At 38.4% G+C, this 19562-nt stretch overlaps 1 protein-coding gene across 2 annotated transcripts in view; it reads left to right on the forward strand.

Annotated features, from left to right (window-relative positions):
• The window catches only part of PGR (progesterone receptor), a gene marked incomplete at both ends in the record, with an annotated part of 62336 nt that extends 44933 nt beyond the window's left edge, over nt 1–17403 (forward strand). Inside the window, 5 exons of one of the 2 annotated variants that reach the window (XM_080929980.1) lie at nt 555–860; nt 10257–10401; nt 12330–12460; nt 15830–15987; nt 17248–17403. In XM_080929980.1, the coding sequence (XP_080786106.1) occupies nt 555–860; nt 10257–10401; nt 12330–12460; nt 15830–15987; nt 17248–17403 (896 nt within the window). The remainder of the gene's footprint in view (nt 1–554; nt 861–10256; nt 10402–12329; nt 12461–15829; nt 15988–17247) is intronic. The other variant, XM_080929981.1, reaches the window with a different exon arrangement.
• Between the last annotated feature and the right edge of the window lie 2159 nt (nt 17404–19562).

The raw sequence follows: 19562 nt of genomic DNA on the forward strand, positions 1-19562 counted from the left end.
TTACATAATGGACATGAATTATAATAAAGTCATAAAGAATAAAACCCAAAGGAAGACTCACAGTGGTGATGAGCCAACCCTGTTTGCACGAATGCAGTCTGGGCCTGCAGCTTTGAAAGGCAATCCTGTTACATGACTGGCCAACCCTGTTGTTGGTGTCTTCCAAACACTAGGCACCTCAGTGTACCTCCTTTCACTCATAACCTCTGCTCAGTCCCGATGTGACTACAAGCACCCTGCCAACCCAGGGAGTATTTAACCCAAATCTGATGCCTCTTATTTACACCCCTCCCACCCCCGTTCTTTGAGGTAAGGTCTTATGTCCTTCAAGCTGGCTTTAAACTCACCACACCATTCAGTAAGGCGCCTGGAGCTTCCACCTCTCCAGCACTGTGATCACAGGTCTGCACCACCATGCTTGCCTGGCTTTGTTTCGCCTCCAGATAAGTGATAAGGCCTACACAGCATAGTCCTTATAAGGCTTACAAATATACTGCTAGGATAATGGATTCCTATGTTTACACGGAGTTCTTTTCTTTTTGTTTTCTCTGTAGGTCGTAAGTTTAAGAAATTCAATAAAGTCCGAGTTATGAGAGCCCTCGATGGTGTTGCTCTACCCCAGTCGGTGGGCCTTCCTAACGAGAGCCAGACTCTGGGCCAGAGAATCACCTTTTCACCAAATCAAGAAATTCAGCTGGTTCCACCACTTATCAACCTGCTTATGAGCATTGAGCCTGATGTGGTCTATGCAGGGCACGACAACACAAAGCCCGACACCTCCAGCTCTTTGCTGACCAGTCTCAACCAACTAGGCGAAAGGCAGCTGCTTTCAGTAGTCAAATGGTCTAAGTCTCTGCCAGGTAATTTGTACATGGTATCGTGCATTAAAAGGTACTATGTTTGCGGCACTATCTGAATGTAAAAATAGTCTGTATGAAAAGTCAACCACCATGTAAAGAACACCATATGCTTCAGTGGATCAAAACGCTTGGTAAATCTCATGTGTGTACTGGTTTAGTTTGTAGAGTGCTAGATTAGCATGCATAAGCCTTTAGGTCAGTCCCCAACCACACCTGAACACGGCAAGACTCATACAGACTATGGAAATGCAGAGAAGTAGACAACACGTTAAGGGTGGCTAATTGCTATCTACATGAAATAGTTAAGAACAGCTAAGGATATGTGTTAAATCACAAATATAGTAATTCAGAAAAAGACATGTTAGGCATCACCACAATCCCTGGTTCTTTTCATCACACCGAGAGAAGCAGGATATGGCCAGCAATGCTGAGAACCTGTGTTTTTATGGAAGTGCTTCATCGACTTTACTGGCACTGGTTCTTCAGTGCAGCTCTTCAGCATCCACATGGCTGGTCGCATTCCGAGGATGCATTTCTCACTTGGTTGAACCTGAGATGTAGAGACAGGTTAAGACTAGCAGTTGCTTGTATGGGTCCTACCCTGGTGGTTAGAAGCAGAATGTTTCTTCCGAAGATCATGTGTACTTACATCAACAGCATCCTTGTAATGTTCACTTTTCTGACACATGGTCAAGAATCAAACACATCGTGTCCTTTCTGTCCTGGAAGAAATTCAATTAAGTTTTTATTTTTATTCTTTTTAAAGAATCCCTTCCCAATTTGTCTGAATACATTTCTTGGCTATTATTCTACCTGAAAGGTTTGAAATATAATAGATGAATTGTTATCAGACATCCAAGGTTATAGGAAACAGAAAACAGATTCTTGTTTGTTAGACCTTCAAACGAATATGTATTGAGAAAAGTTAATAGAACTTGCTATTCTAATGGAGATGAAGTGATTCTACAGATGACTCAGAAGCCCAGCTTTTCATTCGCTTCACTGTAGCTGACAGGCCTTGGACAGCTAACTTCTTCCTTCAAAAGAAGTTTTGAATATTTAAAACTTACTGTGAAGTGGCTATTAAATTTGGTAGACCTTTACTAAGTAAATGTCAAAGGGCATTGATAAAAATACTTCTGTTTCTAAAATGTGTGTTTAGCTGTGCTTTTGATTTTTCGTTTCCATTATTTGGAAGTAATGATTTCCTTGGCCACCATTGATATGGGTCATTATTTCTCTCGCTTGTATTTTTGGAAGCTCTTTATTATTTAAGAAGATTCTACCACCAGCTGGTAAATTTTAAAAAGAAAGCAATTAAAAAGAACATTTACTTATTTAAATGTTTAAATGTTTATAGATCAAGATATTTTGACCTCCACACATCCTTGAAGAAGTATGTGTACTGAATTTAGTAGCAACTTTTTAAGTGCTGCAAAATATAATTTATGTGTGCAAATCAAAACAATGGTCACACTTTTATGATTCCTCAGTTTCTATTAATGATTCTCAAAGGCAACACTGAGATGATCAAAAGTTTGTGTGGATTGTGCTTTCTTTTGGCCATATTTGCAAACAGTGAATTCAAAAAGGACACTATAAAATGGATGTGCAGATGTGCAAGGAAGCATGATTAACTTTCCTCTTAGAAGAGCTAAAAGGCACATAAATTCAATCTTGTTCTTGTTGCTTCTCTCATCTGTGATAGTGGCCTAATAACAGAAGTAACTTAAGGAAGCAAAGGTTTGTTTTGGCTTCTAAGACGGTCCAGTCTGTCACAGAGGGGAAGACATGGTGGTAGGACTGTAAGACAATTAGTCTCATTGTCTCCAGTCAACTGAGAGAAAGGAATTAATGCTGATGTGCAGTGAACTTTCTTCTTTGTGTCCAGTTGGAAATCCCAGGCATGAATGGTGGCACTGATGTTGGATGGATCATCTCTCTTCGATTAACACTGTGGAAATGTCCTCACAGGCAGGCCCAAGGTTTTGGTTCCTAGCTGGTTCGAAATCCAGGCAAGTTAGTAAGAGTAACCATAATGCTGATCCAGTGTCATTAGATACTCCGAACTAGTGCCTTTACGATTTAGTGATGAAATGAATGCCCACCACATGCCTGCTGAGTGCAGAGCTCAGCAATTAAATCATGCTGCTAGGACAAGAAGCCAGAAGGCGGGCTCACAGCGAATGCACTAGCTACACACCTTTGCATCTGAGCAAAGAAGGGAAATGTATTTTATTCAGTTACTTACTTACAACGATACTATTAATTATGTGAAAAATGGACTTTTGTTAAAGGAGCCTTAACAATAAGTCAGATTGTGAAATTGCATATTAACAGTGAAAATGTAGCTGCATTTATCCATGTATATTTACTGTTGGAAACATGTTGATAGACCATTCTTTTGAGACAGTAAGGTATACAGCAAAGTCTGATGAGAAGAACAGTTCAGAAGCCATGTCAATCAGTGAGGGCTCTCAGCATGATGAGGGCTCTGGGGTTCTGTTCGTCCCAGGCAGAGGCTCCTCTTCGTCCTGTCTTCACTCTGGTTGTCATTTACCTGTTAACATAATTACAGCTAATTTTACTTCTCTCCGAAAATATTTCAGAGATTCTTTTTAATTTAATGGAAACACATAAGATGCCATAGACTCAAGGTTTTATATTTATAGATACACTCCATCTGACATTTAACATCTATATTTGAATGACCTTGTGTGGTATTTTTTATTGTCTTGAGAAAGCACTGTATTCCTGGTTAAGGCTTAAAGCAAGGCATTACTTACTAAATTTTAAAACTTTAATTTTACACATTTCCTCTATTAAAGAACTTTCAACCCAGAGAGAGGGAGCCGAGACACCTGACAAGAGATTCAGACACAGAAGTTAAGAGAGTGAGGAGAGATGACGAGCTGTAGCACTGGGTTCTAATGGAATGGACAAGAAGACTCATGAATTGTGTAAAGAGAAAGCACATTCATTAGAAGAATCAGTGTGCCCAAGGGCATAGGAAAGGAAACCTGGGAGTGAAATTTGGTTAGTGATAAATGGAAAAACACAGGAGAAGTCAGCGGCTCTCCACCTTTCAAATGTGCGAATTCTTAAATAACATCAGAAATTGAATTATTCAGTTACTCCCTCCCACCAAATGAAAGGCTTTAGTAGTTGGATGCTGCTGCAGTAAGTGTTGGCCTTCTGAGGGCTTCACCACCAATCTACTCAGAAACAAATGACAATAAATGTAGTTGGGGACTACTAGTGGAAAGTAATAGCACAAATGAAAATCATAGATTGATCAAGTGAGGTCTTGAAAGTCATAGTATGACAAAAATTAATGAGTGCTCATTCAAAATGCAAGGACACCTTCTCTACAGTGAATTGTACAAGAATTAAAACAATGGAGAAGTACAGAGAAAACATTTTCTTGTCATGAATTTGTCTTGCCATTTGCCCTTATTTGGTGAAATATTCATTTCATGACATTCTGTGACATTCCACTTATGGCCCATTTGAGTTCATCTCTTCTTGCTTTCAATTGCTCAGACTACTTGTCATGGTGACAATGTGAATACAGGAACAAACAGCCTTTCCTCCTTTTTCTAGCTCTGTAGTGGGAGTTGGTGTGGAAAGGGATTTTTTCCCTTTCTTCCCAAAGGCAATAGATAAGGAAATTATTGCCTTCAAAGCATGAGGAGAGGTATGAAGGTGACCTGGGAGTAAAGTCAGACATGACCAAAGGTTCTATGACAACTGTCCAATTCCACTTCCTCACTGTATGCCACTGAAATTACCATCACCAATGCTGGCTTTTTCAGATTGTCAGGTCGCATGCCTATTCTCAGCCCTGACACACTTCAGTGCCTGTGGGGCTATTCGCAGAGTAACCTCTTCTGGTGAGACTCATTCTCTGGTATCCATTCATTTCTTCCAGGTACACAGTCTCTCCCACAGAGTTCTAGTCACTGTAGATTTGTTCTTTCTCCTACACCATACATTTTGCTGTCCTGAGTTCTGTCCTCTCTTCCACTGACTTCTAATGCTACACATTTTGGACGAACAGATCTATGGCCTTGATGTTCTCACTCCACTCCAATGACACTTAAATAATGACATCAGTCCAGCGCCATCAATCATGATTTTTAAATGCTCTTAACACAGCTCCACCCACACGACGCCCTGAGTCACATGACCTTACTGTTCATATGCCAAAACCATTTTTCTGTATACTGAAACAAGTCCTCAGCCAGCCCCTTCAGAACTATCTTTGGCTTTCTCCTCCTTTGTTTCCTGCTTGCGTGATTGTCAGTTTTTCAATACCTCTTATTCAGCACACAGCTTTCTACAATGCTACTTACATTACTGCTGATTCAGCTTAGTTTGGTCACCACCCTTTCTTTGTTTACCTAGGTTTCTGCTCTCAAACAGTCTAATCCAAGATTCTAACCCAAGAACCATCTTTCTAAAATAATTGCAGCCAATCATGTTTTTCTTTTTCCATTTTCAAATAAATTCTAAACTCTGTGGCCTTACAACTCAAGGCTGTTCTGTAACCCAGCTCCTAAACTGAGCACTCCTCCTCTCCTGCATTCACCCACAGAATGTAAGGAGCATCTGCCGAAAGATTCTTTGCTCCGTTTCCTATCTTTCCTATCTCTTTCCATCTTGGGGTTGTTTTCTGTCCACACACATATTCTCTTGTCTGGCTCCTCACTTTGCCCCAGAATTCACACTAGTCTAATCTGCCCTGTATCTTAAATCCCAACACTTGGGAAAAGGTAGAGGCAAGGGAAGGTCTTAGGTTCAAGACCAGCCTCTGACACAAGTAAGACCTTGTCTCAGAAAAGACATATAAGTTGTAGAAATCTAAAGTGTGGGGTGTATAACAAAGAGCTATATTGTGTTATATAAACTCTGACACTCTTGATTAGACTAAGCCACTGGATGTGTCTCCCTATGATCTAAAAACTGACACACATATTGACATTGAAGTCTTGTAGCAGAAGGTCCAGAGATGTGTAATTCTCCACCTTGGCTGAGGTTCACCATTTCAATTATATGACACTTTTTTTTTAACTGAGAGGAGCTAACCACCTCTATTAAACATAAGGGCATCAAATATAAATGCTTAGTGAGTAATTTTTAATCAAGCAGCAAAAATGAATCATTGAAGAGAAACAATGTAAACATTTGAAAAGTACTAAATATTAAGGTTATTATCAGTCCAAGTGCAGCTTTACCAGTATGTTAGTGGCTATCAGAAAGGGAACTGGGTGTTAAGCTTACTTTCTATATGGCTGTCAGATAGAGACGCATATTCAGTTTGTACTCCAATACAACAGAACTTAACAATGCACAGGCCAGAGCATGGCAACCGTTCCACAGCACACCACCCTCCTCTGCTGTCAAAGATCACCACCCACGCATCATAGGAGGCTTATCTCTGCACACTGAACTCAGCTCACCCAAACCCCATGTTCCAATCTGAGTCTGAAAAGCTGAAACTACAATGTTAGACACTTTTTAAACAAAGGTAGAACTTACACATTTTTTATCAGAAACTTACAAGCACAGCAAGGCTCAGGAGTCATCTTTTGTCTTCTGCATTACCCTTTTTTCAAAGTATTGAGACTTGAACAGTGCACAGCCATGTTTTCAAAGATGATTAGGCTAAGACCCTTACAGAAAAGTCCATCTTTGCACTGCTTGTTACGCACAGTTAGCGATCACTCATCACTTTCCGAAGAGTAGGTTTTCCAGTTTGATTATCATCTCAAATGCATGAAATTTCTCTGATCATTATCACCACAGAAACCTGATCGCCATGTTCCTGGCAGTTTCAGAACGAAATGTTGGAATGGTGTCCCAGGCAATGGGAAGAGACTTTCCCTGGGAGCCAGCCATGTTCAAGCCAATTTAACATTGGACTTTTTCACAGCTGCACCTCCGAAGGTGAAGGAAGGAAGTTTTCTGTTAGCTGGGAATGTATGTTCTGCTATGAATGTTAGTAACTGAGTAAGTTTTGAAATACTTCAATAAAAGTTGCCTTTTATACTACAAAAACTAAAAGTGTTCCTTTATTTCAAAACACCGAGAAGCCTAGAATCCAGAAGTTCCAGAAAAAGGGGGAAACAAAGGATAAAGTGAAGATAAACAGAGTCTGATTTTCAGAAAAAAAAAAAAAACAGAATCATGTATGTAAAACTTGGTAAAAACTAGTCATAGATTAATATAAGGCAATAATTTAAAATGAAATACATCTAGCATAGTTATATGAAACAGTTAGATATTTTAAAATATATTAGAAAGGGCACAATTTAGAACCAAATATACAGAATGACGAGAGAATTACTAGAGATTATAATGAACATTCTGTTAATATTTTAAAAGTAATTAATTGAATCTCACTTTTTACCAACCTGTCATTTTATATATGATGAAATTCATATATGCATATGATACAAGCTGATAAATAAAATAATACATATAAAATGAATATTCTGAAAATATTTTAAATATATATTTTATTACAAATGTTTACTTGTTTGTATATGTGTAATTTGTATGAATCTATTCATATATTTATGTTCATGTGCACACAGGAGCGAATGTGTGCCTGTGTGGAGGTCAGAGGTTACACTGAGTGTCTTCCCAGCTGTTCTCCACAGATTTGTCTAGATTGGCTGGCAGCTGGCTCTAAGGAGTCGCTGCTTTCTGCTTGTCCTTAGCACTGAGATTATGCAACACCACACCCCTGGCTTTCTTTGAGTGCTAGGAATGAACAGCTCTCTCTGCTTTCCTGTCAGAAGCACTTTGCTGGCTTCAGAATTTATTGTCATTCACAGCATTTATATTTTAATTACATGTATGTTTTCTGTAACTTAAAAGACAGTGGTTTCTAGCTTATAATTTTGATCTCATTTTGTTTGGGGCCATATTTTTATTTCCTTTTATTTATTTATTTTTATATTGTTATTTTGACACAGGTTTTGACATGGCCAGGGCTAGCTTAAAACTTACTCTGCAGTCAAGGATAAACTTCAACTCTTGATTCCCTTACCTCCAGTTTCTCAATGCTGAGATTACAAGAGTAAACGACTACAGTGTGGTTCAATTGATTTATTTATTTATATTTGGTTAATTTGTTTAAATTGGAGATTTTTTTTCCCGCAAATTGATTAGTGGTTTTTTTATAACCATTAATCCAACTAGTGATCTGTTATAGAATCCGTGGTTGGGACAATAAGTATTTGTATATTTCTCAACAAAACATATAGTTGTCCTGAATCTTTAATTCAGTCATATTTAGTTCCGTATATTTTCGTGGCCTAAACTTGTTCACAGTGGCATTTGGTTGCCAGAGTGAGAGGCAGGACGGAGACCCTTCTGCAGAGCTCTTGAGGTCACACTAGCACACAGCTTCCTTTGGGCAATCTACACTGTTTAAAAAGAATTGGTTTGTCTGTCACCAATTTATCCTGAATTTTATAAGAGAATTATCCATTTTGCTCAATATTCAATGACAAGAAAAACTTATGTTCTAGATATTGTGTTAAGATTCATGTTTTCTGAAATGACATACCATATAGACATGAACTTGAGGGAGAAAAGTCGGATGAATATAAGAAATTTAGAAAATCACAAGCAACATTTTTTCTTGGCAAGCTGGAGTCTTTCTGCCACAAAATAAATTAGCTTTGTGAATGCTAATAGTATCAAAACAAAGGAAACATAAGCATTCTAATCATAAAAAAATGGGCTCTCAAATAGAAAAGGATAAAACAGCCTTTGGAGGCCATCAGGAATTCACTCATCTGGAGTGAATGAAGGACAGGTTTGGAATCCAGCACAAACTGAGACCTGGTGGGTGGGACAATAAACAAGTGTCACAGATGCATTCCGTGGATGCCTTGGTTCCCTCTACCCTCTTACAGTAAATATCACACCTTGTCTTTGCTGACTCAGACTCAGAGTCTTGGTAGCTTCTCAAAGCTTCCCAGGTAAGAAACAGGGCAGCAGGGGTTGTATGCATTTCCTCTTATATCATCAGCTGTCCTACCAAACTCCAAATACGAAGGAATAATGAGAAAGGGTAGTTAGAAACTGAAGAGTATGCCTCAAAAATCAGGAGGTTGATGGTCTACCACTAATTAGGGAGGGACACTTGTGTTTTCATCTCCAGGGAGGCTAAGGAACACAAAGTCAAATACACTTCCCCAATTGATGGTGGGGCCATCGGGAGCATGTGCAGAAAATTTCATGTCTAACAAAAAGAAATGCCTTCTCTCTCAACAGCTAACAGATTAAGTGTTACTCTGGCTTGATTTCTGGAATCAGGTCATTTGGAAATGGGTAGCCATGGACTTTGAGGGAGAATAAATATCTTTCAAAGAGCTTCATGGAAAGGGTTCCATGCTCACATTAAAACGTTTATTTTTACTTAATCTTAAAGTACTAAATCCAGTTTTATTATTCAACTGTTGTATGTTACAGTGGCATGCACATTCATATTCCTTCCTTGCTATCTTCCCAGGTTCAAGTCCATATACCCAACTACAATCAGTCCTCTTAAGGTCTCTCCAATATGTCCAAAAATGTGCTAACTTTATCTCAATTAGATTCTTTGCCCTTATTTCAGATTTGGGGAGAGCCTCTGAACAAAGGGCTTAAATCCTTCTTTCCTCCATAGAAAAACCGAGTGTCTTACATTTTCTTCTTTAAGTGTTTGGATGATGCAAACTCAGTCTCCCTTTCCCCTCTAACCCTCCCACGTTCACTCCCCTCCTTCCATGCCCCTTCCAACACTGTGTCCTTTTTTCTTTTTCATTAATACCCCACTTCCTCAAATGTGTGCTGCTCATATACTCATAGCTACAGGAGTAACCACTAGAGTGGTTGACCTATCAGAGGCCACATCTTTAATGAAACTGACTTTCCCTCCAAGAAGCAATCAATTGTTTATAAGTCCTCAGCCAGGGGTAGGGCTTCTGAGTCCCTCCCTCTCTATGCTGGAATTCCTACGGGCTTGCTCTTGCGCAGGTTATCTATAGGCACTACAGAAAACATGTCACTGAAAGACGAATGGTACATGTTCTCACCCATATGTGGATTCTTGCATCGGTTTCTATCGTGTTAACATGGTGCCTAGCATGGAAATGAGTGTTGCGTGAATCCAGAACGGATAGTTAATTCAATGAATGATTCTTACCAGCACTAAATCACAGTGATGATGTTCATGTCTTACAAAATGGCTGTCCATTTTTCTCTTTATAGGCTGTGTTATTTATGAGCATTTTCTGATTTTTAGGGAAACATGTCAGTATTTAGTTTCCACTTCCTACAAATTTTTAACATGATTCACATGACTTCTGTGATTGTTTTCTTTCGAAACATTCGTAGGTTTCCGGAACTTACACATCGATGACCAGATAACCTTGATTCAGTACTCCTGGATGAGCCTGATGGTGTTTGGCCTGGGGTGGAGGTCGTACAAGCACGTCAGTGGGCAGATGCTATATTTTGCACCTGATCTAATCCTAAATGAGTAAGTGGTAACTTTTGGTGCTTTTGTTGTTAATACAGGTACATCCATAGTGTGATTAGAAAAACTTCATTGCAAATGTGAATCATGTGGTAATAGCCACTGTCGGAAGGATCTCTGTAATGTGTTGCCTTGGAGACCATTGGGTGAATACCCAGGAGTGTGTTAGGTGGCTAGTATGTACACCTATTTTCAGTGTTTTGGAAAGCCTCTAGAATGATTTACATGGTGGCCAGACTGGTTTATATCCTCAGCAGCAGTGCACAAGGGTTTCCTTCTGCTCGCATCCTCATCAGCATGATGTTTTTCTAACTGCCATTCTGACTCTGGTAAGATCGACTATCAATGTAGCTGTAATTAACTTTTTCTGGGTGACTCATGAGGGCGAACAGTTTTGTTTTTATTGGCCATTTGTACTCCATCATTTGGGAACTGTCTATTTATTTCACAATAAGTTCATTAATTAATTTACTGATTGGGTTCTTTCATTTCTTGATTTCTTTTTAGTTTATAATCCTTGCATATTCTAGATATTAAGAGTCTATCAAATGTTTAGTTAGCAAATATTTTTTGCCTATATTTTAGGTTTTATCTTCACTCAATTAAGCTTTTCTCTTGCTGTACAGAAGCAACTTAATTTCATGTAATCCCATTTTTCAAATCTTTATTACTTCCTGAGAATTTGAAGACCTTTTTAGAAAAATTTTTGTCCTATGTTTATTTGCTTGAAATTTTAGTTAAATCCTTTGAGTTGCTTATTTGATATTTGGAGCCCATTCCTCTTGTCTTGAAATATATTTTTATCTCAAACTAATATTTTTATGTTTTTAAAAATCTGAGATGTATGACTCAATATATTATGCCATTATATAAATGTTTATCATATTAAGTTTTTATATTTGTACTTGAGATAATTAATGTTCTTGAGATAATGAAATAAATCAAATATTTTAGCTTGACAGTCGATTTACCTTTAAAAATTAAACATAAAACCTTCTGTGACTATTTCAATTTGATTTAGCATATGTAAGTAGTTTTCAGCATGTAGTATTTAGATGGTAAGATTGTGTCTAAGGCAATGCCTACACTGTCAATTTTGTACATCTAAGTCAATAACTGACACTGTCTGATGTGTTCACAGTTTGACAGTCTTCATGCTTCATTCTTTTCTTTTGAAGTGATAGTCCCTTGTCATAAGCAAGCACACAGCATCACCCACCTTAACAGTTCAAGAAACCGAGGCTCGGGAGGACTGGATAACCTGACACAGAGCTGAGGGACCAGATTAACCTTAATCCTTCAGAGTGGGCGTCTTGCCTTCATCCCACTGTTTTTACTAGCTACAGTGACTAATGCTGGCCTTACAAAGTAGCACATGCCCAGAGAATCCCTCAAATCAGGGAACTCCATCTACAGAGCCTGTTCTAACCTTTCAATCACATTTGCTACCATTCTTTTATTTGTTTTCCTGTGTCACCACACATATCTCTAGAAAAAGTCATTGTGTTGTAAAGTTTTATGAACTGAAGCAATCCAGTAACCTGTGCACAATATTATGCTTGCACAAATACATATACTAGTCCATCAATAAAACAGTTTTTGGTTTCAAAATCTCCCAAATCCTTCAACAATTCTCTCAGTAGATTTAGGTATTTAGAGTGTTACAATAAAAGCAAAAAAAAATATTAACCTTGATCAATGTGTGTGTAATATTTTTAAATTTCCTTTGCCTCAAAAACGTAGTGCTACCATGTAAAAAAGTTTAGAGACACTGAAAAGTCCAAATATTAAGTATGTTTATTAACTACATTAGTCAACTCAACAATGGGAAAACCAATTCTTGTTCCCTGACAAGTTACATTACTAGCTGGCTGTTGGCTGTGGATTGTTTGTTTATGCTGCTTTCTCTTCTGTGCTGCGTGTGGTCCAAGGCAGAGGATGAAGGAGCTGTCGTTCTACTCGCTGTGCCTTACCATGTGGCAAATCCCACAGGAGTTTGTCAAGCTCCAGGTGACCCATGAGGAGTTCCTCTGTATGAAAGTCTTACTACTTCTTAACACAAGTGAGTACCCAAGTATAAAGACACTTGGCACCTTACTTTTAAATTCATAGGTAAATGTCAAAATATCGTTAAATGATTTCCTGCCAGGTAAATAATTTAGATTGTAACTGTGAAGGATGAATTTCCAATATATTGCCACTGACATTAAGATAGCGGTCTGGCATTTTTATATATAGTCACATAAGACTTAAGATAGCATATCCACTTTCTTTATTTACATGAAATATGTTTACAAACTCATTTGCTTATTCCTTTTTATAAGCTAGTTAATACAAACTCAAGTTATGCTCCCATTAAACCTACCACACATGCACAGAGGTATTCACTCCACGACATGGACACTCTTGTTTAGAACTATCTTCAGTGGGTGAGAACAGTTTGGCTGTTACAGCAGATGGCCTCAGGGATCTGCAAAGTGTATGTTGCTCAAACAGTCCTGGGGGTAAACAAGGAAGACTCAGCTTCCTCCTATATAGTTGCCGCACTGTGCCACGTAGCCTGCAGTCTTCGGGTGCATGTGACTAGAAATGAACAGATAAGGAATGAGTAGCAGTTTGGGTACAAACCTGAGACACATGCACTGAGCCTTTCTCTGCCCTTTCCACATATGACATGTTCAGCCTTCAGCTGTATGATTGATTCTTTAATTTGCAAGTGAGTCACTGGGAGCTAAGACCTTAGGATGAGGTTGCTAAGTGTTTTTCTCAGCAGCATCTTCTCAGGGACTTCTGCAAGTGGCACCGATCTCAGATGGCCGAGGAAGGGAGCTTGAGATGGGAAGGAAGAGTTAGTTCCTTAGAATGCAAGGTGCCTTTGTGGAATCCACATAAATGCACCTACATATCCTGCGTATCCTAGTGAAAACTGGAGTAACATTTTGGCCAGTGGGGAGAATTATACAACATCTCTGGAAAAGCATCTTTAAATCTAAGAGAATAAATAAGCAATACAAGATATGCAGAGAATTGTAGTGCCACATACTTCTTTGCTCTAGGAGGTGGATTTTTACCTTCTTTAGTCAAGCAGAAATTTAAATACTGTGGTGAAAATATCAAAAGACAATAAGTAAAAATTGGTGGGATTAAAATAACTTTATATTTAGAAAGAATAGTTTATTTAGCTCAGATGATATCTTAATATATCCAGATAATTAAGTTAAATGCAAACATTGAAATTGTTTAAAAACTGTTGAAGAACTATAAACTTTTCAAACCTCAACTACCTTTGCAAAAGTAAACAAAAACTACAGGTTTAGAAATGTGTTGGAAGCTAAGAGTTGGATGGTCCCTGCAGAGAAAGGCTCAGAGCTTGATTTCCAGCATTCCTGCGGGGTGCCTCACAGCCACTGGACCTCTAGGAACAGAGGAATCCTACATCTGCCTCTCATCTCAGCAAGCACTGACACAAAGGTGTGACTATACATTCATACAGACACACACACACTCATAAATAAAAACAAGTAAAGGTAAATGAAAGAAGTGGGAAAGTTATAAGGGGAAGTTTGATAATTTCGTAGAAGCTTAAAGATCCTGGATGCCATTTAAAAAAAAAAAAAAAAAAAAAAAAAAAAAAAAAACTCTCGATGAATATCTAGAGTCACACAGGCTCTCACAAATTTCCTAATGAAGGGATTACCAGAAGGAATAATTCTGTGTTCTCATGTCAGGATGAGTTAGCTATGAGGACTGGTTTGGCAGCTCTAGAAGCACATGTGTTTGGAATAACTAGTCTGAAGTAACTGGAGAGAACAGAGCATGGGCACTGTAGATATGCAGGCTGCACATTCGTAAAGATGTGGAAAAAATTCCATCTTTATTGAAGTTTGCAAGAATTACTCCTGTGAAGCCCCTGTATATTTAGGATCTGAGCAGCTGCAAACTGAAAACCAAGTGCTATTTCTTTGCTTTCTTTCTGGTTTGTTTCCTCATCCTAGAGACTTAGAAAGCAGCTGGCACTGAGATGCTGGCAAAGTTCTGTGTTTTAAAGCTACGTATGTGCAGTATCTTTAACCTCAGTGCATGTTTTTATGGAAATAGTGCATATTAATATGAATTATGTGGAGTAACTTAGACTAAGGAGGTTTTCTATTTTTCTCATGGATCTAAACATGGTTTCAGAAAAGTTTCCTTGAGGCTGAGGGTTCGCTTGTAAGAGTGCAGAGAAAGAAGACAGCACCAAGCTGTGGCCTCTGAAAGCAGAGGATGTAGAGTGGCAAGAGTGGGTGATGATGTTCTTGTATGAGAGATTCACAGAGAATTGAAAGGAAAGGCTCTAAATCTCTGTACTGCTGAGGTAGGACAGCAATGGTCATCTTAGTGCCAGTATGCAGATACACATAAAGGTAGACCAAAGATTAATATCCAAATTGTTAGCTAACATACATGACAAAGTCAATTCTCTTAAAAAAATCATACATATATATCTCTCCCCACTCTTGTTAGTTAACATTGCTATGTAAGTGTTGAGCAGTACAATGAGTCAATTGTTGAGAAGTCCTGAGGATGCTCACATCTGTACACCAGCATTTGGGAAGTGATGACAGGAAGAACAAGAACCAAGGTCATTTGCAGTTACATAATGAGTTTTGAGTACCGCCTGGGCTACATTGGACCCTGTCAGGAAGGAAGGAAGGAAAGAGGGAGGGAGGGAGGGAGGAAAGGAATGACACCTGACAGCTACAATCACAGGAAAGAGGACAATAGAAACACTATTAGAAATATACCAAGAAAACAAAGTGACTGGGTATAAGAGTTAAGTCAATGAATATAAAATAAGCACTCAAATATGTTCAACTTTTTTCATAGCAGCAGGAAAACAGTAGTAAATATAACAAAGCAATGTTAAAATTACAACAAAAAGATAGTTTTCAAGATCAATCTTAATAAGAAATATTTAAGATTTACATGAAGACAAAACTATATAAAGAAACACAACTAGTTGCTTAAAATAGAAAAAAAAAAGAAGATCCAGAATAAAGCCATAAATGAAATTAAACTAGGTATTTAAAGAAAGGCTATATTAAGGCTATATTATAATACCAAGACACCTTTTGGGCAAATACTACATTAAATACACAGTTCATAGATATAAGTTTGAAACGTAAGCTCTTCACAGATTCTTTGACAACTATAAGATTTCTATGTCCTGATTTTGTTTTTCACTATTGTTTTCCTTCTTGTTTCTATTTAAAATTAGTGTGTGTGTGTGTGTGTGTGTGTGTGTGTGTGTGTGTGTGTGTGCCTATGTGTAAATTTAGACATTATGTATAAAGTATGTTAGTTATCTGGCTCATTGTTAGTAATAGAAATCTATTCATTTCTAAGTGTCATTTTATAAACATAACTTTCACTTCTTGTTAATTTTGTACAGTTCCTTTGGAAGGACTGAGGAGTCAAAGCCAGTTTGAAGAGATGAGATCAAGCTATATCCGGGAATTAATCAAGGCAATTGGCTTAAGGCAGAAAGGGGTGGTTCCCAGTTCACAGCGCTTCTATCAACTTACAAAACTTCTCGACAGCTTGCATGATGTAAATATTTTTTTTTACAGATTATTGGTGAAAATTCTTGAATTTCTCATCTTAGTTGGGGTTTTATTGCTGTGAAGAGGCACCATGACCAGGGCAACTCATATAAAGGAGAACATTTAATTGGGGCTGGCTTACAGGTTCAGAGATTCAGTCCATTATCATTACAGTGAGGAGTATTGCCAGTGTCTAGGCAGACACAGGTCTGGAGGAGGAGCTGAAAGTTCTACATCTTGATACAATGGCTGCCAGGAGGAAGGTCTCTTCCACACTGGGCAAAGATTGAACATAGAGACCTTACAGTCCACCCCCATAATGACACCCTTTCTCCAACAAGGCCATACCTCTTAATAATGCCATTTCCCATGGACCAAACACTTCAAACCACCACATATCACACAATGAACTCTGGGGGGCTCTGTAAGCATTTTTCTTTTTGGACAGTCTGGGCCCCAAGCCTAAGAAATGGTGCTATTAACCTAATTTTTCACAGCATACCTAGAAGCTAATAAAGTACGCAATTCTTCTTAGATGTGTCCAGAGGCTTAAATTCTGGGTCATTCTAGATCCTGTTAGTTGATGACTAATATTAGTCATGACAGTGCGGTTTCTCCAACATTCTCATTTGTAGTTGGGTTTTAAAAGACAAGATCATACTCTCGTATTCAGTGTTGACCATATGTTGACCATATGACCATACCATATTCAATGCAAGATTTTATTGCTGACACACACACACACACACACACACACACACAATTAGAGTCAAAGTCATGAAAAACTACCCACTCACCAGGTCAGCTTGTGAGCTTGAATTATACACACTGCACACTCTGCAAAGAGGATGAACTACTTCAATTAAACATCTGCAATGAAAAGCAGAAAATAAAATAAGCTTAAAAAAAATCAACTCAAATAAAGCACCAGAAGACAGAAAAATTCACAGAGCCTCAAAAGTTCATAATAGTACTAAGTCAAAGAAAGAACAGAGAGCCTTCAAAAAAGGGGGATATTTAACTTTGGGATAAAGTTCAAAATAGAAGACATTAAAATTCAACAAAAGTTATGAAATACAAACAACATTCTTAGCACAAAATCACTTAAAATGTAAGACATAGCCCTGGAGCATAGAGAGAGTTCTCTGCATGTTGTTAAGAGCAAACGTTTAGACAGGTATTCCCAGCATTAGAACATGTTATCATACTTGAACAGTGTGATTTTATTGTTTTTTCTCACGTTTTCTGCCCATGTGTGAACCAACAGCTTGTGAAACAGCTCCACCTGTACTGCCTGAATACGTTCATCCAATCCCGGGCACTAGCTGTGGAATTTCCGGAAATGATGTCTGAAGTTATTGCTGCCCAGTTACCCAAGATCCTGGCGGGCATGGTGAAGCCTCTCCTCTTTCACAAAAAGTGATGACTTTTTTTCTTTGTGAAACATAAATTTTGTGGTGTGTCATTTTGTCTCAGTCAGGACGGTCAGGTCTGTGTCTTTATAATAATGTCCTTTTGAAAGCCTTACATGTAAGCATATCATATGGCTCCATAGTTCCTTTGGTCTCCCTGCTTGTATTTCCAAAAGGGAACTCTTAAGACGCCAGCCAAAAATGTGGTGTGAAACAGATTTTCAGAGGGTTTTTTATGAGAAAAAAACAGAAACAAAAACAAACCAGAGATGAAATGGGTTGATGTTTTTAATGCCAGGTGAACTGGGCTCAGGGTGCTTGCTTGGAAGCAGATTTAGGGCAGAGTTAGTGACAGCCATACAGCTGTGGTGACATTATTGAAGGTGGGTTTAGGGGTATGATGTCTTTAAATAAGACCCATAAATAGTCACAGAAATCATGAGGTCTCTTCTCTCATTGGAAACCCTATGGTCGGCTGACCTTACAAAGTCAGTTTTTCTTGCTAGTTCCATGTCCTTGCGTTTTTAAAAATCATTTTATGTAATTGCATTTTAAATGCTATCCCCTTTTCCCTCCCATCCCCCTCCCCTTGTTTCCATGAAAATGTGCCACTCTCCCTCACCCACTCCACCTCACTGTAAGAATATGACAGCACTCTCTTGACAAACGCTCCCTTTGATCATATCGTCTTATTGATACTTTACCAAGAAAGGCTTTGGGGATGGGGGTCGGGGGAAGGAAAGGGGAGATAAATACCAACCCTTTCTGGGGGATTATGGTTTTTTCTACGAAAATGTATATAGTGAATCTCAGGAGGAAGGTATTTTTAGTGCCTCTAACTCTGAAAAAGATGCTTTAGAAATAGACAAGTCTCAGGTGAAAAGTTTTGAGTGCCTATGACCCAATTCTAAGTGAGATGCTTCAGGAAAACCTAGATACTTGCTTAAAGTCACACAACCAGGTGCAGTGACAATAAGGCACACCCTCCACTTTGTCACTGCAACTTAAGATATTCCTTTCAAAGACAGGTAATAGGGTAATAGTTCTTCTTCAAATGAGTTACTGGAGATATATTAGTTAAAAAGTCAACTCATGCATATAAACATGTACCAGTATGGCATATCCATAAACAATGAGTTCTTTAGCGCATTTGGAATAGGGTTAAGGTGGAGACTAATCAAGTCCCTCGGCTTGTGCTCCTTCCACACATGTGGAGGTAACAATGGCCTCCCTGCCCAGCTGTATCTGATTAAAGCATTCAGTCAGCTTTACCCAAGTACGCCAATGGTTGGCATTAGTTGATAGATGCTCTTCCTACAGGTCTACATGCCTCCTTCTGCAGTATGTCTGAATTCATTCATTCCTTACTGGTGCTTGGCTCTTCATAGTCTCCATATACACATGCACACTTCACTGTTCAGGCCAAAGCAGGATCTGATGCCTTGGGCTATATCCCTAACAGTCATTCTTTAGTTTGTCAACTTCTAGTGCCATATGTTCCTGCCATGCCAATCTTTAGAGAGAGACAGAGAGACAGAGACAGACAGAGACAGAGAGACAGAGAACAAATTTCTGCCAGAACTTGACTCCAGACCCATGTATGTGTCCACCTTCAAGATCCTCTATTTCCTGCAAAGGTTTTCTCAGTCTTTCACATTGTCATTTATAGTGATTTGATCCTAATTTTTAAATTACAATAATATGCAGCTGCACCATTCTGATAGACCAGTGATAAGAAGAGAATGTAGTGTTTCTTGACAATGAGTTGACTGTGACATTTGTCCTGCTGAGGGTCTCCTTGGTGACACAGATAAACCTCTTCTTGTGTCTTAATCAGTCACTTTGTCTGCAACTTTGTTCCTCTTCATTTCTGAACTCTATTTTCCCTATCCCCTGGTAACTTGCCCTTTATTGACTATATCATGGGAGAACATTTTATATGCATTTAGAGAAAACTGGTCTGTTTCCTGTTCTGAACTGAGTGAATGGAATATTATTTTCTTCTCTATAAAAGATTTTATGGACAGTTAAATACTCTGATATTGTTTTATATTGTAAAGCTCAATGTAAAATTTTTTCTTGCTTTTTATTTTATTCAATAAATATTTTGGAGTGCCTAATGTAAGAAAAACAAAAACCCACGTGAATAAGCTTTAATAGAACCTGGAGC

The sequence above is a fragment of the Micromys minutus genome (genome assembly GCF_963924665.1).
Source record: "Micromys minutus genome assembly, chromosome: 16".
Classification (NCBI taxonomy): Eukaryota; Metazoa; Chordata; class Mammalia; order Rodentia; family Muridae; genus Micromys; species Micromys minutus.